The sequence below is a fragment of the Pelmatolapia mariae genome, linkage group LG17 (genome assembly GCF_036321145.2).
Source record: "Pelmatolapia mariae isolate MD_Pm_ZW linkage group LG17, Pm_UMD_F_2, whole genome shotgun sequence".
NCBI classification, from domain to species: Eukaryota; Metazoa; Chordata; class Actinopteri; order Cichliformes; family Cichlidae; genus Pelmatolapia; species Pelmatolapia mariae.
The window spans coordinates 35025001-35050999 of record NC_086242.1 but is presented as its reverse complement, the minus strand read 5'-3'; the positions used below and the strand labels follow the sequence as shown (position 1 = coordinate 35050999).

Genomic DNA, 25999 nt, shown 5'->3' with positions numbered 1-25999 from the left:
TTAAATGAGTCTCAGCACTCCAACAGGAAGCCCACATGTGTTCACCCACAGAGGGAAAGGTGTCTGTGAGGTCCTGTGAATGTATTCATTTATAAGGAGTTTACTTTGAAGCCTGGTAAAAATCATATGTGAATTATATTGTATGTATGATGTTACAATGTTAATAATACATGTAAATGGATCTAATTTGTACAGAGACCATTTTCAAGCAGAAATTTATGATACTTAGATTTGTTAGTTTTTCTGAAATGATTCCACAAAGGCTTACAATAAGCAGACAGGGAGCTTTTAGGAAAGGGGACCCTAAAGAGACATCCACTAAAATTGATTTTGTTTTTTTTCAGACCATTGCTTATCTAACTAGGGTTACAGAGGGCTGAAGCTCATCCCAGCTGACATTGCGAAAGAGATGGGGTACACCCTGGACAGGTCACCAGACCATAACAGGACTAACACAAGGAGACAGCCTGCTATTGATGCTCACATCCACCGCTGCAGTCAATTTAGGCTCCACAAATAGGCTGGCATGTACTGGCACAGGGAGAACATGCAAACTTCACACAGAAAGAAAACTCAAAACCTTCAAGCTGCGAGGCATCATATTTGTCTGCTGTAAGAAAAATGAAGACTTTTTTTAATAAACTTCCAAAGCTACTTTAGTGAACAACAAAACATGATGTATTCCACTGTGTCACTATTTATCTAACAAAAACTAAATCAAAATGCAGAAGTAGACTGTTAAAAAAATGCAGTAGCTTGTAGAACTGCCTGGCAATAAAAACTCAAAATAATCATTCTCACGTGGCTTTGTCAGTCTCTCTAGCTTCAGTTTAAGCATAGCTTTGTTAAGTCAGGTCAAAATCTGGACTTTGATTGGGTCATTGCACCATTTTATTCTTTTATTTTTCAGCCATTCTGTTGTAAATATACTGCTTAAGATTATTGTTCTCGTGCATGACCCCAAGCAAGGTTTAGCTGTTGACAGATGACCTCACGTTTAACTCATAAAAAAGTTTATGATTGACTCAATGACTGTGAGATGTCCAGGTCCTGTAGCTGCACGACAAGCCCAAATCATCACACATCCACCCCCGTGCTTGACAGTTGTTATGAAGTGTTTCTGCGGATATGCCGTGTTTGGTGTTAGCCATTATGGCCAAACATATTAACTTTGTGTCCAAAACTCATTATTCCAAAGGACCAAAGGTCTTGTGGTTTCTCTAGATACATCTTTACAAACCATAAGCCGCGCTTTCATGTTTTTCAAGAGAAGAGGCTTTCTCCTGGCAACCCTTCCAAACACGCTATAATTTTTTCATCTTTTCTAATTGTTCTGTCAAGAACTTTAACATTTAGGATGTTAACAGAGGCCTGTAGAGTCTGAGATGTAGCTCTTAGGTTTTCTACACTTTCTCTGACCTTGGTGACTTTGCTGGGATGTTCACTCCCAGGTAGACTGGCAACTGTCTTGAATGTTTTCTGCTTGAGGATAATCTAAGAAGAAGGAAACTATAGTAGATTTGTGAAGATTCAGAGCTCGTCTCCACCCTGTGAAAGTTTGCAGGTTGGACATAGAAGTGGTAACAAAATCTAAATATCTAGTTTTACCCCTAGATAACAAACTAGACTGGCCCCTGAATACAGACAAACTATACAAAAAGGGGGAGAGTCGCCTCTTTTTGTTAATCTTACATTCATCTTAAATTTGACCTGAGTGTCAAACCACAATCCTAAGCCAAATTGAGGCATTCAACCATAAACTGAACACTGCTAAGTGACAGGACGCAGTGACAAAAACTGCCATGACTGATCTCTGATGAACACACTACATCCGTGTCACATAAAACGTGACACCTGTTGACCTCAGTGTCAGATACACAAGCCCAAACACACATAAACACACACATAAACACACACACACATACCACCAGGGGCCATCTTATAACTTATATAGCACTCAGCTGTGTTAGCCATCAGCTGGTTAAATTAGTATGCATGTCATCTCTCACCGTCTCACTATGTCTGTTTCCTTATCGTACTCTGTCAGCCTCGGTCTGATTTCCTGCGTGTCATACTGGAAACTATGCACAGGTCCATTAGCAGGATGGTTAAACAGAACGAAGATTTAAACAAGAGACAGCTTAAATGTTGATTGTACCACGAGCTCCCTGTTATTTACAAGTCTAATTAAATATCCATTAAATGGTTCAATGAACATCATTTATTAAACTGTCCATCTAATAAAATCCCAGTAATTTAATTACTTATACATAAAATGCAGATTTTGCCCAGTTTTGCCTAGTTCTGGGACCTTTTCTGATCTTTCTGTGTGTTACTGTGTTTAAGATGTCTCACATATATCTATGTCCACCTGAAAGAATGAAACCTCAGAATAAAGTCCACCAGTGCAGGTTATGAGTTTAAGAGATTAGGCTCCATATAAAATGGAGGATATTGTTTCTGTGTGCTAAACAAACCAAACATTGTACCGCAGAGAGTCAACGACATTAAAAGCGCAATATAAAACCTTATCACAAAAGCCTATCATTGCACTCTGTGTGTGTGTGTGTGTGTATAACAGAGCATGTGGACTGTCTTGCACTCCAGCTGTTCTGAAAGAGGCAAAGAAATAAGCTTTGTGAGAAAGTGTGTGTGTATGCATGTGTGAACTGGTTTAGAGGTGACCATGAAAATATGGGGCCCTGTCTTGAACAGCTGGGAAAGGGAGGGTTAAAAGACACATATGCAGACACACATACACACATACAGAGCGTTGACACCCGACTATGTCCAGCCAGATGAGGTATCACATATTCCTTTCCTGCCATTTGGCTCCATGAAAATCTAATAAAACCAAGCTTGTTCTGTAATTTAAAACTCTTCTCAGCTTTAACCAGTTGCATCTACACACCGCCTGACAACTCAAAAGTGGCTGCTGGGTCTCCATGGGACAAAAGCTTTAGTGTGTTTCAGGGTGACGGACTGTACTATAAGGGAATCCCCACACTGGCAGCACGAGTTAGTAATGTAATCAGAATTGCATTGAGTTAAACGTTTTCTTTCGCCTGTATTTCAACTCATGCTATTTGAATATCACTGTTTTGAGAAGAGGTTGTGTAGATTCTTTGCAAAACTTCACACCACACAAAAGGTCCACAGTGATCACAAACAAGACAGAGCAATACAATAAAGCAAAGCAAAGAAAAGCTGTGAGGTGTAATATTCTTGTTTACTGCACACAATAAATTGAATGACAATATCATACGTAGGCAGTGTCCAGAGAGCAGCAACTACCACAACAGTAAAAATTAATGAGCAGGTGTCCCTCTTGCTGTTTTTTTCTGTTATTCTGTTAAGATTTTTTTGTAAACAATTCCTGAAATACTTTGTAGATGTAGGCTCAGATGGCTGCCCCTCTCTGAGCCTGGTTCTGCCGGAGGTTTCTTCCTGTTAAAAGGGAGTTTTTCCTTCCCACTGTTACCAAAGTGCTTGCTCATAGGGCGTCATATGATTGTTGGGTTTTTCTCTGTATGTATTATTGTAGGGTCCACCTTACAATATAGAGCGCCTTGAGGCGACCGTTGTTGTGATTTGGCGATATATAGTGAATTGAATTGAATTGAAGATGGGCACAGGAGGAGTGTAGCCAATTTGATCGACAGGTGGATGCTTTCTAATCCTTTTCGGTGTTTAGTTGTAGCTGCTGAAAAACACTGTAAGGAGTCAACTGTAGGATATTCCAATAAATAAAATTCTTTCTTTTTTTAAAAAACTTATTATTGTGCATCCAATTAAATATCACTATTGCTAACTAAGCCAGGCTAGCATTAGCTAATAACTCCCCAGCACTATATATATGTGTATGTATGTATATATATATATATATATATATATATATATATATATATATATATATATATATATATATATATATATATATATATATATATATATATATATATATATATCATCCAATGACCTCGATGGCAAACTTGAGATTTAGAGAAACAGCTTTCAAATCAGCGGGGATCACCACTCTGGCTGGATCCATCTTTGATATACAGTATATTTATTTATATACAGTACTTTATTATCTTCCTGTTCTATTCAATTAGGATCGAGAGAGCTCTTGTCTTGTTCATTGGGCTTCAGTATAATCTTCTAAGTTAAATGAGGTAAGCTCATAAAGCTATAGTGTTAGACTCTGAAAAAAAGATCCCAGCCTTGGGTTAAAGCCAGATGTTAAGAAGATGAATGAGCATGTTCTCTCCACTTTTAGCCTGCAGCTGGGATATTTCTGATGAACTGTGAGTAGCAGAGGCCCTGCAGGGGACTGACCTCAAATCTTTGCTCCTAGATAAAAATCAAACTAGCAGGTCAGACAGGAGCCTTCTTATCCAAAGCCTATGAATAAATGCAGCACATGAAAGCATATGCTCTCTCTCTCTGGCACGCATACACATGTGAGTACGTGTCAGATCATTTTCTTGGTCAAATGAGGTGAACACACAATTATCAAAGGAGATTAAAAAAGCCATGACACACGTATTACCAGTAATGAATGAGTGATGTGAGGCGACATCTAGGACACACATATGTATGCAGGAAGGAGCACAGTGGACTGAAGGAAAGCAGCCAGTTGGCACGCACGACTGTTTATCTGTGTGTGTGTGTGTGTGTGTGTGTGTGTGTGTGTGTGTGTGTGTGTGTGTGTGTGTGTGTGTGTGTGTTTTTAATGTTTCAACCCAATTCCCGTGTTCCCATTGGTTATGTGTTGTGGTTACTGAGCTTGTATGATTGTACATGTCCACCTCAGTCGTCAGCGAGCTTTGTGTGTCCGTGTGTGTGTCTCACTAATCTGCCTGTTAGAGCAGTGAGATGTACCATTTCCATCTGCTTGGCACAAACTGAGAAAATACCACACAGCATCTTTGGATGTGTGCGTGTGTGTGTGTTTGGAATATGCGATTAGTGGTCTTTAGTTTAGTGGGGCGAGGTTGCACACTAATACATCTGTTTGCGGTTTTAAACAAAGATCATCTTGAAGATTTCCTAGGATCTGCAAGATTTGTTTACTCAAGAAAAGCTAACAAATCTGAATGCACAAAAAGGACAGAAGGAAAAATAAAAATATGGCTTCTTGAAGGCTGTTTTGTTTTCTCTGAGAATTTTCTGCTCCAGTTTGGTTAAATCCTACGTTATGTTACAACACAGACCAACAACATCGCACAGTCTTGTTCATCTGGTGATTCCTTAAAGCATAATTGTGGAAAAACTTCCCTATCAACAAGTGTCAAGACTCATTGTAGAGTCTATTCAGCATGCTTTCCATAAGCATTCAGCCTCAATCAGCAGAGTTCCCATGACAACAGTTCACAGCGTCATGACAACGGAAGAGCCCCTGATGGCGTGCTGAACACCCTGACTTCCTGTCGGCTTCCTACTCTGACTCTCTCTATCTCCATGGATACAAAACCATCCCCTCTCCTCTCTATTTTTCAGGGCAGGATCACGCCCCCAATTCTTCTCCTGTTTAGCAGAAAGCGCTCACACACAAAACACACATAGACTGGAATAGCAACACAAAAACACATGGATACACTTACAGACTTCAAAAACAATCCCTACACATATACATTTGTATTTATGCACGTATACAAAGGCATTCAAGCGCTGTTTAAAAAGTGTTCAAGCACACAAATATAGGGGCGACTGCTCCAAGAGCTCACCCAAATCTTTCGATTCAAGGATCTCTATAGGCACGCAAGCATGTGTGACTAATGGGGTGGCTGGCTGGTGGGGGTTAATCAACTTTCAAACCACTCATTGGTCACAGCAGCAGCAACTTAATGAACGTTCCCACTGGAGAAAAAAAAAACAGAACTTAATGCTCTGCTCAAATTCACTCAACTTCTACTCTTCCCCTCTCTGAATTTCGTGCTTGAAAAATTAAAAGCTAAATCTCCTTTAACTTTCAACACAACCACTTTTTTTGCTCAGTGCCAGGGCCCCTGGGGTGCCCCAACTTCCTTAAGGCTCTGGATGTTGTAGGGCTGACCTGGTTGTCACCTTTCTGCGTTATTCAATTAAATTCAATTTTATTTTTACGGCGCCAAATCAAATTAACAGTTGGTTCAAATTGGATTTGGATGTTGCATAGAGGTCTGGGGCAGTGCCTCTGGACTGGCTGACTGGGGCGGTGGCTCCCCTATTTAAGAAGGGGGAACAGAGGGTGTGCTCCAGCTATAGGTGGAACTGGAGGTGTCCATCGGGAGAGTGGTTGTCTGGCCCCCATTACTGGTCATTCTGTCCCGTACAATCAGAGTCAGAGCTTGGTCTGTATTGCCATAAACTGTCGATTTCCTGGGCCCTCCCTTCCCTTTGGTAACAAGTTCTGGGCAGTGACTGAAAGAACAAGGTCGCAGATACAAATGGTGGAAATGATTTTCCTTTGTAGAGTGGCTAGACTCTCCCTTAGAAATGGGCTGAGGAGCTCAGTCATTCGAGAGGCACTCAGAGTAGAGCTGCTACTCCTCCACATTGAAAGGAGCCAGTTGAAATCATTCAGGCATCTGACTAGAATGTCTTCTAGACGCCTTCTAGGAGATGTTTTAGGTATGTCCTATGGGAAGGAGAACCCAGGGCAGTCCCAGGACTCGCTGGAGAGATTATATCTCTTGGTATGTTTGGGAAAGACTGTTTCCCCCCAGGTGAACTGGAAAAGGTGGCTGGGGTAAGGGAAGTCTGGGCTTCTCTGCTTAGCGTGTGACACAAATCTGGATAAGTAGTAGAAAATCAATGAATGGATGGACTGATGGAAGTCTTTTGTGTTCGAGGCATAATCACTATGGAACCACAAGTTTGTTCCAATTCAATTCAATTCAATTTTATTTATATAGCGCCAAATCACAACAACGGTTGCCTCAAGGTGCTTTATATTGTACAGTAGATCGTACAATAATAGATTAAGAGAAAACCCAGCAATCATATGACCCCCTATGAGCAAGCACTTCGGCGACAGTGGGAAGGAAAAACTCCCTTTTAACAGGAAGAAACCTCCGGCAGAACCAGGCTCAGGGAGGGGCGGGGCCATCTGCTGCGACCGGTTGGGGTCAGAGAAGGAAAACAGGATAAAGACATGCTGTGGAAGAGAGACGGAGATTAATAACAGGTATTATTCAATGCAGAGAGGTCTATTAACACATGTTGAGTGAGAAAGGTGACTGGAAAGGAAAAACTCAATGCATCATGGGAATCCCCCGGCAGCCTACGTCTATTGCAGCATAACTAAGGGAGGATTCAGGGTCACCTGGTCCAGCCCTAACTATATGCTTTAGCAAAAAGGAACGTTTTAAGCCTAATCTTAAAAGTAGAGATAGGGTCTGTCTCACGAATCCAAGCTGGAAAACTGAAGGCTCTCCCTCCCGTTCTACTTTTAAATACTCTAGGAACAACAAGTAAGCCTGCAGTGTGAGAGTGAATTGCTCTAATAGGGTGATATGGTACTACAAGGTCATTAAGATAAGATGGGCCTGATTATTTAAGACCTTGTATGTTCCAAATCATATAGCTCAAATGAAAGCAACTGAGGAATAAAGGGGTGCAACAAACAATTAATATACTGATTAATTTCAGTGTCACATATTATTTTATCCATTACATTTACGTCTGAAATTTTTGTTGTCAATAAAAAAAAAAATAAAAAAAAACAACAATATTGTGCTATCATGATCAGTCTAACCTCTGATGTAGGTCTAAGATGCCAAACAAAAGTATTTGCAGATTTTTTATGACTATAATCACATGCTGAATCACAGCAATGCCATTACGGGACAAAAACAAAAACAAAAAAAACAACAAAAAAAAAAACCCACTTCTGGAACCATTAATCAAAGTCTATATCATATCACTGAAACACAAGTATGAGTTATAGGTCTATCAGCAGCACACATAACTAAAAATATAAATTGGTATTTAAATAAAAGTCAAGTCTGAATTTCACTTTAGCATAACGCTTAACTTTGTTCAATTATCTAACTAAGAACTGCCCTGGAAGTGTGATTGTGTGAGTTCAGAAGTACAGAAGCATACTAGAAAGGTACTCCCTCCCCAGAAGCCTCATTCCTTGGTGCCAGCCTCTTAAAAAAAAAAAATAACAACAACAGTAGCTTTTGTATGTGGGCAGAGACAGAGACAGACGGCCATTGTCAGCTGCTGTAACTTCAGACAGACTTTCTCGACTGGAGAGACCACAGAGAGAGCATTGGCATTGTATATCTGAGCACTGGTTTCACTGGCTTACTCTCTTCCTCTCCTTTTCACCTTTTGTCCCCTCTTATGCAGACATTGGCCTTTTTTGATGCAAACTCCTCTGATCCTTATCCTTTTCTTCATCCTCTTATCAGATCCTGAACATTTTCAGACTGAAAGCACTAAATGGTGAAGACAAATTTACCACCACTTCAACTCTGTGATGGCCAGTTGCTGTGAAGTGACAAAGTAACATGGATTTGAACTTCTCTTACTCTCCAAGTCACCTAGCATCTAAATGCCACCCAAGAAAGCCAGGCATCCTATTTCTCAGAAAAACATTTAACCACACATTGCTGGGCCAGTGCAGCTGGCAGCTGGATGGTTGTATTTCAGGCATGATGAATCCAATCCCAGGTTTTAGAGGCAGTGCTGATGTTGCCAGTATCAGTTATATCAAAAGAGGAGATCATTGAAAAACTGAAAGAAGACCAAAGAAGAGCACTGAAGGCTTTTGTAGTTGGTAACCAGAACTCATCTTATGTTATCAGCATTGTGTTGCATGGTTTTCAGAGAATTCATAGAAACATTAATGAAATGTTGATCCTCCACCACGTTACAAACACTGCCAAAGCCATGGAGAAATGTAGCATTACTAGCTGAGGTCAGAGTTGCCATAACACCAGACAACAGAAGATATCTGGTGAAAGAAGACTTTCACCTCTGCATAGAGTCACTTCTTAGCAAACTAAGTTTCACTAAGGTCGCTACAGGTCATACTTCTTGGAAGGGGCTGGAGTTTATTAGTGAACCCGGTCAGCTACAAATCAGAAGGTTGGTGACTTCCCAGCTATATGTTTGATATATTGTGTGTGTGTGTGTGTGTGTGTGTGTGTGTGTGTGTGTGTGTGTGTGTGTGAGAGAGAACATTAGATAAAGTAAAAAAGTATCAAATATTATACAGGAGAAATAGAACATGCTGCGGTTTTTATTTTGCAGTGATTGAGTTATAATTGAAAGAAACACACCTCAGACAGATTTTCAGTCAAGCACTCCTCTAATAGGAGAGGAGACTAAGTGAGAAGAAGTATGTCCCCATATATTACATTTTTGCAACCTTCTTTTGACATGTTATAATTATGTTTGTTGCCACACAGATAACCTAGAAATTGCTTTTAATGAGTGTTTAATGTTGTGAAAGGATGCTGTAAACATACACGGCAGACCCAGTGGCATTTTGATCATCTTTATTTTACTGGTTGCTGTACACACACACAGAGCTGCAGCTCTGCCGCTGCCAGCTCAACATAACAACAACCACATTCACCAAAACTCCAGACTTTTAAGCCGGCGAGGCGTGATTGCAGATGCTGCTCAGGTGGGTCAATGGCACCTGAAGCAACACCGCAAACCACACCCCGCCACAGATGCATTTAAGCCCAAACCATGACCTTATTAGGAACATAACCAACTGAAACAGTGAATCGGAATGAGACAACTGAAAATTAAACACTGATTAAAAACTAAACTAAACTGTGAGAGAAAACTGACTAAAGTTTATTTTTAAAATATAGAAACTAAGTTTTTTGTTTTTGTTTTTTAAAATCCTCAATCATTCCAACTACCTCTTTGTGCAGGTTTTGATGTTCTTTTATCTTTGACACTTTGTGCATTTTTAAATCACCACTGACAACAACAACCAAAGTAATTTGTGAAAAAAAAAAAAGAAAGCTCTGACTGACATAAGCGATTCATTGAGCTGAGTTTCCTGTCCAGGACGCTCAGTATCAAAGAGATCTGTCAGTCCTCGTGGCACAGACCAGCTCTAAAATAGCCATGACCAAATGCTGTCACAGTCGCAGCAGAATGCGTCTGAGTGGATTAAAGAATAAGAGCACGTATAATGCTTTAGATGGAGGGGCCAGACAGAAAAGTAGCTGCGCGAGTAGGGAAAAACAGAGGGCAGGAAGAAAAATTATCAAAGTAGAAAGCAGCCAATCAATTATTCAGTGCAACAGCTGTGGTTTTTAGCAACACCAACCCAGCAGTGGCTACTGACAGTTCTTCCTACCTCTGCACGTATACTCAACATTCAAGTTTGGCTTTAAATACGACTTGCTGTACAAAGTCTGCAGAGCACTGAAATGTTAATGGATTCCTCAACGTTCAGAATGAATCTTTTTTTTTTTTTTTTTTTTGTTAAAATGCAATATCATCCTCTCCCCAGTGTGTTGTCAAGAAGAAAAGGAAATCAGATTATTTATATATATATATATATATATATATATATATATATATATATATATATATATATATATATATATATATATATATACACACACATACACATATACATACACACACACACACACACACACACACACACACTTTTTTTTTTTATCCCAAATGCCAGACAGTTAAGAAGGCTTTGGAAAATCTTTCTAACAAGATTTATTTCCCTCAGTGAAGATTTTTATTTCGTTGGTTCACCAAGCTTGACTCCATCAGTCTGCACACATGTGTGTATGAATGTGTGTGTGCATGTGTGAAAATTAGTGCGCACATAATCTCATCTTAAGTATGGAGTTAAAGGTAGATGGAGACTGACGCACAGACTTTATCTTAAATGCAATCCTATATACAAAACAGCAGGGCTCCAAAATAGAAATATGTAGTATTTCTATGTTATGTTGATGCTGACACCAACCACGAAGACTCAAAATGCTCAGAGGGTTCTGGATTTTTAAATTAGGCAGTGACCTGATTTTTCTATGAGGTATCCTTTAACACTGCCTTAAATAGATACATTGGATATCTAAGTTCATTTTTAATTTTCAGTTTAATTCAGTTTTATTTATGTAGCACCACATTACATTAACATTATTTTGTCAGGTGAAGACCCTACAATGGCTCTGTTATCAGTGACAACAGAGCAATCTAAGAGGTCGATCTGTTCAATTCAGTTCAGTTTTGCCCACTATTGACATCACTGCACAAGCAGTGAACCTGAAAGTAAAATCAGGCAGAGCTTATAGTATAGTATGTGCAAATAAATGAAATTATCAACCTAAATACATTTATTAGTTTTAATTTTTATTAATTTAGGTCTGTAAGTTGTAAGTTGTTGGACAGTGAAATTTCTTTTTTTGCATGTGTGTAATTTTTTCTTTGTTCAACACCACAGTGAATTTTAAATCAAACATTCAAGATTTGATTTGGGTGCACTGTAGTAGTTGTATTAGTTGACTTGAAGTGCTGAACCTGCATTCAGTAACTGTTTGCTGGAACAATGAAGTTCAAAGACATGTCCATGTGAGTGAGGGAGGCCATCATTAGGCTGAAAAAAACAACAAAATAAACCTACCAAAGAGATGGCAGAAAATAAAAATAAAATTGTAGAAGTTGGCTAATATATTCTATATTCTTAAAAAGAAGGCATGTACGGGCAACACCAAAAGGCCTAATGCCACAGAGGACAAAGTGGATGATCACAGAGTTATTTCCAATGTCACATTGTCAAGAACAGAAGGGAAGTATCTCATTATCATTGGTTCGTTGGAGAGATAAAATTAAGACTGGTAACTTAAACCAGTATGTTTGGAAGAGAAAGGTATGAAGGAAGGAAAGGAACAGCTCATGATCCAAAGCCTACCACTTTATCTGTCTAACAGGGTGGAAGCAGTATTATGGCACGTGCAGGAATGGCTCGTCACGTTGCTAATGTGTATATGATGTGACTACTGATAGAAGCAGAAGGATGGCCTGTGAAGTATACAGGGTGTACTTTCTGCTCAGATTTAGTCAAAACTGATCTCCAAAACTAATCAGACAATGCTTCACAGTGAAAATGGATACTGACCCAAAACATAGTGCAAAAGCAACCCAGAAGCTTTTCATGCCAAAGAAATGGGATATTCTTGAATGACCACAGCAGTCACCTGATCTTGACCCAAAGGAGCATGCTTCAGTTACTGAAGACAAAACTAAAGGCAGAGAGACCCACAAACAAACAGCAACTGAAGGCAGCTGCAGTAAACTCACAGCAGAGCTTCTCAAGGGAACCATATGTGACTTCAGGCAGTCACTCACTGCATAGAATTTAGGCCCAGGTATTAAAAATAATCTTTATATTTAAAATTATGTTTGCTTTCCAATTACTGTTTGAGCCTCTGCAAATGGCTCCCCGTGTACAAGAATGGCTGCAATCCTTAACAATGAATCCAATACTTTTGTAAAACCCCTCAAATTAAAGCTGAAAACGTGCACTGTCTGTCATGATTTGATTGACGTAAAATCCACTGTGGTCGACTATAGAGGCAAAATATAAAAAGAGAATTGTGTCACTGTCCAAACACTAAGTGCATACTGGCCTTATTATAAACAAAATAATAAATATATAGCCAAATTTCAGTCGCTTGCTTTGGTTTGCTAGTGATAGTTTTTAAAAGCATTAGCTAACTTCTTGGCTAATACAACTAACTGAATGATTAGACAACGTCACTGGTCAGTTGCATTGTTTATACTAAACCACCATTGTTATGATGATGAAGAAACAACACCAACATGGGAATATCAGATCATACCCTATTCTATAGGCTAATTATTGTGATGTTCAATTTGCCTACAAAGATTGATAAAGTAACAGATTTAATGGCAATATGGTTGGTTTTAAAGTTGGCTTATATTACTAATTTTAATTCATTCTTAATTCTTAGACTTGTCACAGAGCCCAAGAGAATGATCACAACCCCTTGGCAACCTCCGGTCACCAGCGAAAAATGGGCATTGTCCTGCTGGTTAGCAATTGGTTGTTGCACCTTCTGAAACATGTTGGTTGCACTGATAAGACACAGCGTTTACACTGAAGGAAAACTTTCTCCGTTTCTGGTTTGGATCACACTTTTTCAAGTTTCCTTATGGCACAGTTTGGAGACAAGGTGGTGTCTTCATTTAAACTGAGGGGACACAGGGACAGTGGTATGCACTGTATGTACCAGTATATGTATGTATATCTTCTATAAACCTCTTTATTAGAGTCTTTGACCATATCTAATATGAGCATCAACCACCATAGCAGTAAATATTCTATAATGTATATAAAAAAGGAAAAAAGGCAATAGGTCCCATTTAAAAGTAAAAATTTAAAATCTAACTGTTACAGAAGAGACATGCCTATTGTGCAATACCATCTATCTGACTGATTTGATTGCTTCTTTCATATAATTGATGTGTTTACACATGGAGCATGCTCAGTTCACTAGGGGTGCCAGGATGTACGTGCCAATACTTTGTAGCCAATTACTATTACACCATCAGGCATCCTATCCTTATGTCACCGGATGCAACCCCTTTGGTTCAAATTCCCAGAGTGCACTGGCCAGCCAGATGGTATCTCACAAGCAGACCGTACAATTCGCTGAACACTTCAGAGATGACAGTGCATGGTGGTGTGATGCTCAGATTTTCCGCACAGGGGGCTTCATGAAATTCATCTGATGATCAGAGGAATTTTGATGAGATTAGTACACACTACACTCACAGATCAAACACACACACACACACACACACTGATCAATAGCATGCAGCCTGTTGCTGTCTCACTCCATCTAACTAACTGTCATGCACTGCCAAATCTATTACAGCCACAGTGCCTTTGCTACTATTTCCAAGTCCAACACCAGAGCTAAACTCAATACAAAATGATTGGTGGTACCGCGCAACCAACTGCAGAACCAAGCTGGGGGAAAAAGCATCAGCTACAACGTGTCGTGTTTGGAAAGCTGAGTTTAACGTGTGAGCTGAGTGAAGCCCAGAGTCTGCTGTGAAGTGGTAAGAGCACCAGAAGAGACAACCACCATGCTGAGCTGAATCAGATTAGGTTTAAATCTCTAACCAGCAGGATCACAGGATACTAAAACTCAGTGTTATGGGGGTTTCCAAACACTTGGTTCTTCATATGTACAAAGCCAAAATGTTGTATCCAAAAGGGAACACAAGCTCACATCCCCTCCTTCCTGCTAAACTGCAGATAGAGCATGAAAGGCAGCAGGTGTGATACACACTGAGAAGTCAGATGTACGCTGTATGGAGACTCTGTGCTGTTAAAAAGCATAAGGTGCAGCAAAAAGGACTGTGTTCACTGCTGTTTGTATGTGTGTGTGTGTGTGTGTGTGTGTGTGTGTGTGTGTGTGTGTGTGTGTGTGTGTTTGCACGGAGGAGTGTGGCAGCAAGGCTGAGGAAGAAAATGTGTGTGATGTTGTGTGGTGTCCGGGCATATTGGGAGACAGATGGTGGGGGGAGACGCTGTGCTTCCTCGAGAGAGGGGAGACAATATTTATCTCACTATGTATCTGAAAACATAAGTTTGCACATAAACATTCAAAAGGCAATGGACCAAACTGCATCAGATGATTGCAAAGAGAATCAACAACAAGTGGACGCCAACAACTTCATCTCAAACTTTGACCGTGCCAAGGCTTTTCTTAGAAAGGAACTCCTCTAAAGTTTACTAGAAAATGATCTCAGCCGATCGCACAAAATCTCAGATGCACAGATCTCTTTATTCCGAGGATCTCCATTTAATTAAGATATGGCCTTTACCCTGTGGTGACAGCAGGTGGTGGAAGGAGTTAAAGGCTGGTGGAATTTATGCAGAATCTGATCCTCTTCTTTTTTTTTTCTTGACATGAGAGCAATAGCAATTGCACTGCTATTATTGAAATCAACCATCCAACCAATCAACCATGTAGTAAAGGAAGATTTAAGGTATGATAGTACTCCCTCGTACCATCTATCATGATGCATCTATTTCTGTACAAATTTAGAGTTTATCAAATTTTAAAAAAGAAAAAAAGAAAGGATGTCATCAGAGAAAATCTCATCAAATGGGAGCAGACAGGTTTGTGTTTCGGGACGTAAAAACGTTTGAAACCGTCTGATCTCGGCTTAATAACTGGAACGTCATGGGATTCTGCCTTTTGAACAGCCGATTGAATAAAAAAAACAGTTGGATAACCTCGTTAAGACTCAACCTTGAACAAGTCACCGTTTGTAATGAGGTCAAAATCAACGTTTTTCAACCAGTTTCAGACAGAAGCTGGTTGAGATTGGCAGGTTTCCCTCTAAGTAGTTCAAAGAGCACCTCAGCAAATTTAGAAACGTCTTCATTTCATTCTTCACTTTTGAACTCTTGTTGAAAAATTCCTGACTCTGTGCCAGGAAAATCCCTCTCGGGGCCACTTCAATTTTACTGTTTGCCTCAGATTTTATGATAACACTTAGATATGCCATATTGGTTATATTACAGCATCAATTTACTACTATAATATATTCCACAGTGACCGAAAGTTACCATCTAAAGCTACACTGTTCGCTTTAATTCATGTAACTTGGCTTTGCTCCATGAGGGGGCTAGATCTTGGAACTGCCACTAATCTGGTTTTGATGAAATCTGAACAGATCGGATGCTGTACTGTTACTGGACCTGCTTATGTATTCAAGTTATTAGTCTTTGGTAATGTGTTTGCAGTCAGGATACACAGAATTCACAGTTACTTCCCCACCTGTTACGCAAATATGTACCAATTTCAATACACGAATGAGCATCTGTGATGTGGCATCAACAAGCTATTAAGGTGAGGCTAAAATGAGCCAACAAGGTCAAAAAATAATAACTGAGGTGTTAAATGCGTGAATTCAGCAGCCAAACCAAAAAGTACTTTCAAACATTATATAGAACCGTACTTAAACCAAGAGCTAAACATTAAGCTTTCATATGGATTCCCGCGTCTTCCAATTTAAATGAAAATGTAGATTGCATCTACATGTTTATGACTCAGAGAAATCCCAGTGGAATCTCCGTCATGTCACTGAAAATGTTGATTAATATTTATCTTCTCAGATGCGTTTAGAAGACCGCGAGCGTTCACCAAATAAAACATCAAACACCGAGCGCGGTCACAGCGAGCATCCCATTTCATTCACTCTTCAACTTGTCTTTGAAAACGCTTCAACACGTCTAATGCATGATCAGGGAAACCGCTGCATGCACTGCGCACGCTTCCTCTGAAACTACAATTATTCACTGTTGGTTAGCCTGAAACCCCGAGAAGCCAGCGGTAACGTGTAATCCTTCTGTCTTTTCCACCGATTGCACATTTGGAAACACGGGCTGAAAGTGTGCCGAATATCCGGGGGAATTACACGGACCCACCGCTCAGTCTTTAAACGGCGTTCAGAAACATTCACGGCATCACTTGTCAGCCACCACAATCACTTAAATCGGGATTATTATCATTTTCCTCCTCAGTTTCTTACCTATTTGGATGAAAAGGAGAAGCAGAGAGAAGATAATATGGGTCCTTAGAAGTGCTGTGTCCATGATCTCAGCACGCGAATCAAGCGCAAACAGGCGGAATGTGAGCTTTTAAGGGACGGACAGCGGGTCGAGTGCGTAAAAGATGCGTTAAGAGGTCATCATTCCGTCTCTCCAGCCTTGGACTGCGCTGGCGGGGATGTCGATTCGGATCGTTGTAGTTCGGCTCGGGTTGGTTCGGCTGGGTCTGATTTGAGGAGTGCGGGCTCGCTGGCTGGTTGGACGATTACGGACTCGCATGTACATCGCAGTGAGAGACGAGCTGTGCGCGCGCGCCGCCCACTGCCATTAATGGAAATCACTGTTTCGCTCCTGCGATATTCCTTATGGTAGTAGGGACATGGTGTGTGTGTGTGTGTGTGTGTGTGTGTGTGTGTGTGTGTGTGTGTGTGTGTGTGTGTGTGTGTGTGTGTGTGTGTGTGTGGCATGCGACTGTGATCAGGCTCTTATATCCCAGGGCGGCAGTACAACACATAATACAGTATTCCTCCTATCTACCCAATGAGATCTTGGTAATATGTGGCAGTGTGGAGATGACAAGGATATGCAGTAACTGTACCTGTGCTCTCTAATGTTACAGTGCTGTATAGTGACACACTCATTTCTCACTGCATAGCTCACTTTATTGTTTTTTTTTTCATCCCTTACACAATATTGTGCAAAATTCTTGAGCCTCATTTCTTCATATTTGGCTAAAAATGGAAATAGCTGCAGTGATTTATTGAAATATTCAGTCAAATACTGTATATATAGCAAAAACAGAGTTTGTACAATTCTCACAAGCTCAAAAGTCAATATTTGGTGACACAGTCTGGACTCTCTTATGTAAACTTTCTTATAATTTTCAGGTACGGTTCATGTCCTCCACATGTCCAGTTTCCACGAAATTTTGTAATGACACACTGCACACCATGCCATGTTAAACCATGTTTTCGGCTAATATCTCTTTAGGAATCACCTTGTTCATGCAAAAATAATACTTTATCCCTGTCAAACTCTGTTATATTTGTTATTTTTCATAGATTTAGTGAAATAAACGGAAAATTGGTTCTTTACTAAGTGTCTAATTTGTGCAGACACAAAAGTTGTTCATTCCTTCAGTTACGGCCCTTTCAATGCATCACTGATTCATAGGTAAGTGTTAAGTAGTTTAACAAACAAGAAAGAAATTCTACTAAACATGGTCAGATACAAGACTGCAGTAAGTGAAAAAGCAGCCAATGTCCAAAGAAAACCTTTGAAAGGTCTTCAGAAATCTGAAAAACTGCCACTCAAGGCTGCTTTAAAAAATTCCAAGACAGTCTGGATCCTTGGAAGCAAAATATAAAGAAATTAGGGATGGCTTTTGCACAGTTTTTGTGATCCAATGAAACCCGGAGATGTGGGCTACATCTGGGCTTTAGCCACTGGTACACAGTATGGGTATTTGGGCTGCATCCAGCCAATACAACACTTCTTGTCTCCAGCATCAAGCCTATATGATTTACACAACATATAACAATACCATGAGTGCCAAAAGTTTTCCTGGCCCACAGATTTTGCGGTGTTTTGGAACTGTATTTATTATTAAGTCTAGATTTCTGTTTGGGTTCACTGTTGTGGTGATTGAATGTTGTGAGGTTTCCTGTCTTGGTTTGGTTTATCTGTGCATGCTCCCTCGTGTGCTGAACATCATTCCTTTTGGATTCATCCCTTTGCTCCATTGTGTTTACTTTTTGGATTTATGGTTTCTTCACTTATTAGACTTTGTTGCTCCTGGATGTTTCTCACAGCCATAAAAGGCTCATTTTTATTTCAATCCTTTTTGTTCTTGTGTCTGCTTGTGGGACTTCCCTCCAGCCTTCATTATTACAAAAATAGTCAAAAGGTGGTGGTGTGTGTTTGTGATAGGAAACCCATTGATAGGAAATGAGCATGGCTTTTCATAAGCTAAGTGTCCCCACAGGCAATTTAGACAGCTGTGATGTCACAGAAATATCAGCCAAAAACAAAAGCATGGTGAGGTTACTTCAAATGGCTCTAATGTCACAGACGGACATCAGGTGGTGACCTTTAAAAAAAACAAAACAAAAAAAAAAACAACTTGAATTTGAGCAGCTAAGCAGAGAAATGACGACAGTCTGCTGAGCTGAAGCAGAAACAAATAACAAAAACAAGAATGTGGAAGCAGCCGAGCCAGCGCAGTCCCACAGAGGAAACAGGGTGATGGTAGAGAGTTTTGGCTGTGGTTGGACTGATGGATTCAGGAGTTTTTGTGTGTGTCTGTGAGACAGGCATCAGTCACACAATAACACACAGCTCTTGTTGCTCTGTGTGCATTCATTAGCATAAATTAAGAGAGCTAATCCCCCCCTTAACCCAGGCCGGAGCCTCATCTCACTTGTTGGACCAACATTTTTTCGGATGCTTGTTACAATATCCCCTCTTGCGTCCGTGCTGCAGGCACATAAGAGTAAATGTGCATGCGTGTTTGTGAAAGAACGGGAGTGTGGACTGTGGAAAACATGCTGATTGGACCCTCAGTTTGTGTAATTACTCACAGGAATAGAAACGTTCAGCTACTGGGGGAATCTTCTCTCACCGAGCCTCATTCAAACCACACAAACATTACTTTTTATAGTCAAAGCCTGTAACATGAGTGTAAGAAAAGAGGGGTAAATGAATCAAATCATCTGATAACAAACATGTCAGACCCACACACGGTCTCCTCTGACAGTTGCAGCCTGATGAAGGCCTCCTGCAAAAACATCCAGAGCTTTCTCACATCCTGTTACTGAGTAAAGCTGATTCTGTTTCCAGTGCACACAGGCAGCTATGGATTATGGATTACGTGTTTGCTCTCTTTCCTCACTCTCACTGTGCATTCACATCATGACTGGAACAAGGTCAATAACCTGACAGGAGCTCATTTAGGTTACCCACAGGGAAGATTTGCGCCACGTTATCAGCGGCGCCTCTAATCACTGATTTAATGACACTTTAAGAAAAGATTCACGCCACAGCTGCCCTCTGTTCATCTTTGCCTCATATACTTCTAACTGTGGATGACTTCTTAAGTAGTTTTTAACATAACACGCCTTGTACCCTGTTCTGAATTTTACTGTTACTTAGGCAGATGGGGGGGGGAGGGGGTTAGAGCTACTCAAAGCAGGACCTGCAGCAGGTGGAGAATTTGTTCATGCACTGATACACCAAACATGAGCAGAGTCGGTACTTTTGTTGCCAGCTGCTGTCCAGGACAGTGGATTTAATGGAGAGGCAGCTGACTGAGTGTTTTAAAACACATAGAAATAAAAAATCTTTGCAGCGTTCATGTGGCTTCTTTCACATTTACACATGTGCATATAGTGTCAACAAATGTTATTTAAATGAGTGTGGAAATGCAAAAACGTCTGTTACCATGACAGTAGATGTCATTTCCAGACTGACAATGATATTGACTTGGAGGTGGCAACGGGAGGTCAGCATTCTGGACACCACTGGTTTGGCAAATACTGCTCGATGTGTTCGTTTGTGTTTGTGGGTGAAAGAAAGAGATGCCTTCGCTGTGGCGTGAGTGATGTAATGCTTACTGTAAGTGCTGAAAACATTGGGCTGCACATTATACAGTAGGTGGTTGCTCAAACACTGTACAGTACATTGTGTTAAGAATTCGTGACCCAAGTTTCCGTGTTCTCTGCGATTAAAAGGCAAGCTGACCTATCAGTCGGTGTCAGGAGAGAAAGGGGTTTCTTTTTCTTTTCTTTCCACGGTCATCGATTTATATTAGCAGTACCTGAGTGTAAGTGGTTTCATCTGAGAGTGAAACTGAATGTGAGCAAGTGTGTGACTGTGATCTGACATTTACCGTCCTGGAATACTAAAGTCTCCACTAACAATCTTGAAGTCAAATGACTCATCTCTCACTTGGAACACTCTATTTATCACATGAGTGGGGAGAAAAAGGACTTACTTATCTGCAATTATGTTTTTACGATATTCAGACCTCATTATCGACTCCTTCATTTCTTATTTGTCTCTGGGGAATAGATGCCATCTCACAACACTCATAAATATTCTGATATGATGGCCCCTAGCACATGTTGATAAATGGACTAGCTGAACAAATCCAGACGTGCAGATCATTTATATCACACAAATTCATGTTAACATCATAGTCTCATTAACCTTGCCTGGATGAAATGTTTACATGACAGTTTCTATGAGTCACAGAAAGATAGAGGCACACAGTGAGAGCAGGAGAACAAGAATCAGAGCTGAAAGATTCATTAAGGATATTTGGACAGATTAATGGCCTAGAGACATAATCACATCTGCCCAATCATAAAATCTGTCATAGAAAAATACAGTGAAAAAATAGAAAGCACAGTATAAAGACTCTCCTTTAAGGTCAATAGATTGATCTGAATGTTAAAGTGATAATAATGCTAAATAGGACTATTTAAAACAGAAAGAACAAAGAGAAAACAGCTTTAGTGAAATGTCTCTGTAGGTTTCTCAGTCATCCAAGTCCTGCTAGTCTAAAGAGCTTAGAAAGAAAGCAACTGGACATTTTTAAGTTCTTGAAGGTGTTTCAACTCTCATCCAAGAGGCATCTTCTGTTGCAAGATGTATTTCATTGGAATATTTAAAAATCACAAGCACGGATCAAAATTTTAAAAGTTTAGCTTACAGACAGCGTGCACATTATATCTGATAATCCTTTTAAACTGCTCTTAGAACTGACTTTAAGCCTAACTGTCTTGTCACAAGTACTGTAAACCTCTTCTTGATATACAGGCCGAAGTGACACTGACTGACAGGTGACAGCAGACTGATGGTCACCCCAAAGGAACAGGTGCTCATACAATTGAAAGCATACATTAAAAATATAGAAAAAGTACTTCTTCCACTGGTACAGCTTTTTTTTAAATTCTACTTGTGGCATTATTCCTGACAACTGTGAATGGATAATACATCACACTGCTCCAATCTAACGGTCGCTGCTCACATTTCTGGTTCTCTCCGCAAAGAATCTGTTGCCAGATCAGATGGTGCTTCTGCTGCTGACAACATTGCAGTAGGAGGAAGAGGAAATGCTTTAGTGCTTTTAATAGCTTTGAAATGACACTGTGGATCAACCACCTCACCAGTTCATTTAAAAAAAAATGAAAGCAAGACTTTCAAACAGAATGAGAAAATAACTTTGAGAGCTATCGCAGTCAAATGAAAGTGGTGAGAGCCTACATTACCCAAATGGTTGATCCCATAGAATTAAGCTTCAAATCCCACCGATGACCCACATTGTATGTGGAGTGTGCGCACACACACACACACACACACACACACACACACACACACACACACACACACACACACACACACACACACACACACACACACACACACACAAAATGATACAACTGTCAAAAACAGCCAGGTCATTTAAGAGCAAAAAAGAGGAGGAAATGAATATTCATGAAAGCACAAACCTTCCAAACCTCTGAGCTCTGCTTTATTTCCCTTTTAAACATTTTAAAACTTTCATAATAGCCCGATGTATTTTTGATGTGTAGTCACATCTCTTAATTGTGGGGTAGGAGAGATTCTTCTGGAAACAAAAACTTCACATGGACAGATCACGATCACGGCAATCTTTTCTTTTTTGGGGGGGGAAATGTGCCTGCTCCATTTAATCTTTATTCAGTGGTTCATAACATTTTGTCTTCTTTTTGCTTATTATCACAATTTGTAACAAATAAATAAATAAAATATAAAGCGCTTTTTCAAAAACATACACATGTTTCAGGAATGGCGCTTCATTTAGTTTATTGCAGACCCAGCCCTCCGTGTTAGATCTAAAAGCAGCTCTGCTCTTTCACAGAATGCAGTTACTAAGCCTTGGCTTTATACCCACTTCCATTTAAGGTTATTTGGTTTGAAGCAGCACATAATGTGGCAGACCTTCCATGAGAATGAGAGTGAGAGTTTGCAGGGAGAGGGTATATAGGGGGAAGATTATAATTGGGCCGAAAGGTACAGTATACTTCATTTGGAGTTCCTGATTTTGCAGAAAGCAGTGGTTTTTAAGTGCAAAGGGTCACTGTGAATGAGGTTTAGTTTTTAACATGGCATGAGGTGTGGCGTCATCAGATGTGTGGACCTCTATTCTTCAGCCTGCACTCATTATTGAAACAAAGTTTTCTCATGAAGTCAGTCTGAACTCTAATGCTGCCTGTGACTGTACTGCAAATTAAAATTCACTTCAGTTCAATTCAGTTTTATTATATAGCACCAAATCACAACAACATTTGTCTCTTTATATTATATGTAAAGATCCTACAATAATACAGAGAAACCCCAACAATCAGACAACCCTATGAGAAAGCACGTGGCAGCAGTGGGAAGGAAAAACTCCCTTTTAACAGGAAGAAACCTCCAGCAGACCCAACGCTCAGGGAAGGACGGCCATCTGCCGTGGCTCTGCTTTGATTCTGCTTTATTAAAAAAGAAAACAAATTAAAAAGCAGACAGGGTGCCAGTCTCAGCCCCAAATCCAAACTGAAAGCTGGTTCCACAGAAGAGGAGCCTGAATGCTCTGCCTCCCATTCTACTTTTAAAACAAGATGTGTTCCTGAATGTTTGTGTTTTTCTGTTTTGCCTCCATATTTGTTGCTCTGTGTTGTGTATTAGTTTCAGATCTTAATCCAACAGTGCTTTCCATGGCTGTGGCTTTGCATTCCCTGTTTCTCACCGTGTGAAGTCTAAACTTCAACTCGTGTGAAGTTTAGAGCTCAAAGACTCATTCAGTAATTAAGCTCTTGCAGTGTGTATACAGTACAACATGGTTCTTAATTCTCCACCACATTGTTCAATATAACCAATCGGCCGAAATCTTATGGTATTCAATTTCAATTCAATGTAATATATACCAGTGGTCCCCAAGCCCCGGGCCACTGACCGGTACCGGTCCGTGAGTCGTTTGGTACCGGGCCACGAGAGTTGAGGCTCAGGTGTGAAATGTATGGTTTTCAGGGGTTTTATCAGTTTTTAGCGTTATTTTGTTATCGTTTTTATCGTTAACTCGGTTTTCCTGGGTCTTTTCACGTGTGTTATGAATAAATCTTCTTTTTTTCGGTACCGGTACTAGTTTTATTTTGTTGTATTTATCCGCGACACCTTAAAGGCCGGTCCGTGAAAATATTGTCGGGCATAAACCGGTCCATGGCGCGAAAAAGGTTGGGGACCGCTGATATATACAGCGCCAAATAACAACAACAGTTGCCTCAAGCCATTTTATATTGCATGGTAGACCCTACATAATACATACAGAGAAAAACCCAACAGTCATATGACCCCCTATGAGCAAGCACTTTGGCAACAGTGGGAAGGAAAAACTCCCTTTTAACAGGAAGAAACCTCCGGCAGAACCAGGCTCCCTGTTGGTATTGTCAACAATATTTTAAACTTAAACCTAGTTTTTTTTTAATTCTTTAATTAACCCTCTGTCTCATCCACTAACATCTTTCAAATTGCAAGTCAGACTAATTTAACCCTTTATTCATCATGGGTTCACCAGCAGGCCCATTTTGTAAGCACTCTTAAAATAACCGCAACTCTGTTACAATTTTTGCTAAAAGTCAGAAATTTCCTGAAAGATGAGATTGATTTCTTTAATTCTATAGCCAAAATGACAAAATAAGTCCATTAGGTCTGTATGGATCCTGCTTGATAAGGGGTTGAGCCTCATGTATTTTTTGCTTCCAGCAATCTCAGCTGCCTGAACCACTCTGCTGCACTCAACTGCCTCTGATTCTGAAATAAAATCTATTGAACTATTTAGCTCTAATCTCTGAATCCAGCTTTTGATTCTTAAATCCTTTAGTTCTTAATAAGTGTGTGTCCCAGATGAAACGAGTCATCGTAAGTCCACAGTCAACTGAAATAATGATGCAAAACTGCGAGTCACATATTACAGACGTGAGGGAGACACTCATTATTCATCACTCAGAGATTTACAACACATCTTCAAAACTTTGCAGCTTGCCTTGGAGCCTAATGCATTTTTTAAGCTGAGTTACTTTTGCACAGGAGCTACATAAGCCGACAAGCATGTTTACCATAAGATTTGGTGGAGGGTTAGAGCCTGGTGGGATAAAGCTCATGGCAAATGCATAGGATTCCTCCCACATGAAACAGGCTCTCGTTTTAGATATTAGGACTTTATCTTACAGCAGTGGTTCAATGTGAGTCAATGTGAGTTGTTGGTGTTTCTATGATAGCATGAAATATGCATCTTGTGTGTCAACAAAAATCCAATCAATTAACTCATCACACTGTAATGGAACAATTTTAGTAGTGTAGTGTAATTGCAGACAATTTTAGCCACTTTAAGACTTTTTTGAATATCACAGCCCCTCGTTTATTTATTGGCTTTCCATGCACTTCCAGAGAGCTGCTCTATACCTGCTGAAATCTGTGTAATGAAGTAAGCTCAAATGAAAACCCCTCATTAACAGAGGAAGTAACAAACCAGACGTGAGGTCAGTAAATGGTTTGTGCCATAAATAGTGAATGAAGTTCTGTCTCTAAAGAAACGCACTCAAGACACGCACAAACACTTGCTTTCCCCAGAACAGGGTGAGCCTCTCACAAGCACACCCTTGGTGCTTGTGTTTTTCATTCCCTTCAGTCTACACACCAACTGGGATGGATTTCTGCTGGGCGCCATGGCAACCAGTGGGACTGTTCTCCATCACAGTGGCTGAGGGAGGAAAGAAAAAGGAGAGTTAATCAACAACACACATTTCCCACTAAGACACACATGCACACACATGCACAAAAAATCATTACATTCACCTAGCGTTTGCTGAGGCTTCCACGGATAATATGGAGGTATGGATAAATTCATGACCTCCCATACAAACAGACTCAAAGTTTTAGCAAAATATCCCACAGTCACAGGTGGGGTTTCCTGTGTTACACACAATTTTACTGACATTAAACTATTCCAAACCAAGTTGCAACTAGCAGCATTCCTACCTTTGCCAAGGAGTTTTTGTTATGTCTCGCTCTGTCTATTATCAGGATTACTCAGACTTATGTCTTTAACACTTAAAATGTTTAAGTTAATCTGGATCTGGATCCAGGAAACAGAATTTTTTGGAGGGATTCTTTTTTGCCATTATGAGACAGAGTCTTTTTCCCCTCATATCTTTACAAATGCATAAGAAAATGAAAAAAAAAATCAAATAAAATAAAGAAATTGAGAGAAATCATCTACAGTTTGAAAAATCCCAAACCGATCAACAGGGTTTGCATGTTCTACCTGTGTCTCTGTGGGTTTTATCTGGCATGGCAGCTTCATAAAACTAGACTGGAGGAACTTTCTTCCTT

At 40.1% G+C, this 25999-nt stretch overlaps 1 protein-coding gene across 2 annotated transcripts in view; it reads right to left on the bottom strand.

The window, feature by feature from the left end:
- ptprz1b (protein tyrosine phosphatase receptor type Z1b) overlaps nucleotides 1–16914 on the bottom strand; it is a 68781-nt gene extending 51867 nt beyond the window's left edge. For both annotated transcript variants that reach the window (XM_063500423.1, XM_063500424.1), the window contains exon 1: nucleotides 16567–16914. In XM_063500423.1, coding sequence (XP_063356493.1) covers nucleotides 16567–16630 — 64 coding nt within the window. In that variant the 5' untranslated portion in view covers nucleotides 16631–16914. The remainder of the gene's footprint in view (nucleotides 1–16566) is intronic.
- Nucleotides 16915–25999: the final 9085 nt, after the last annotated feature.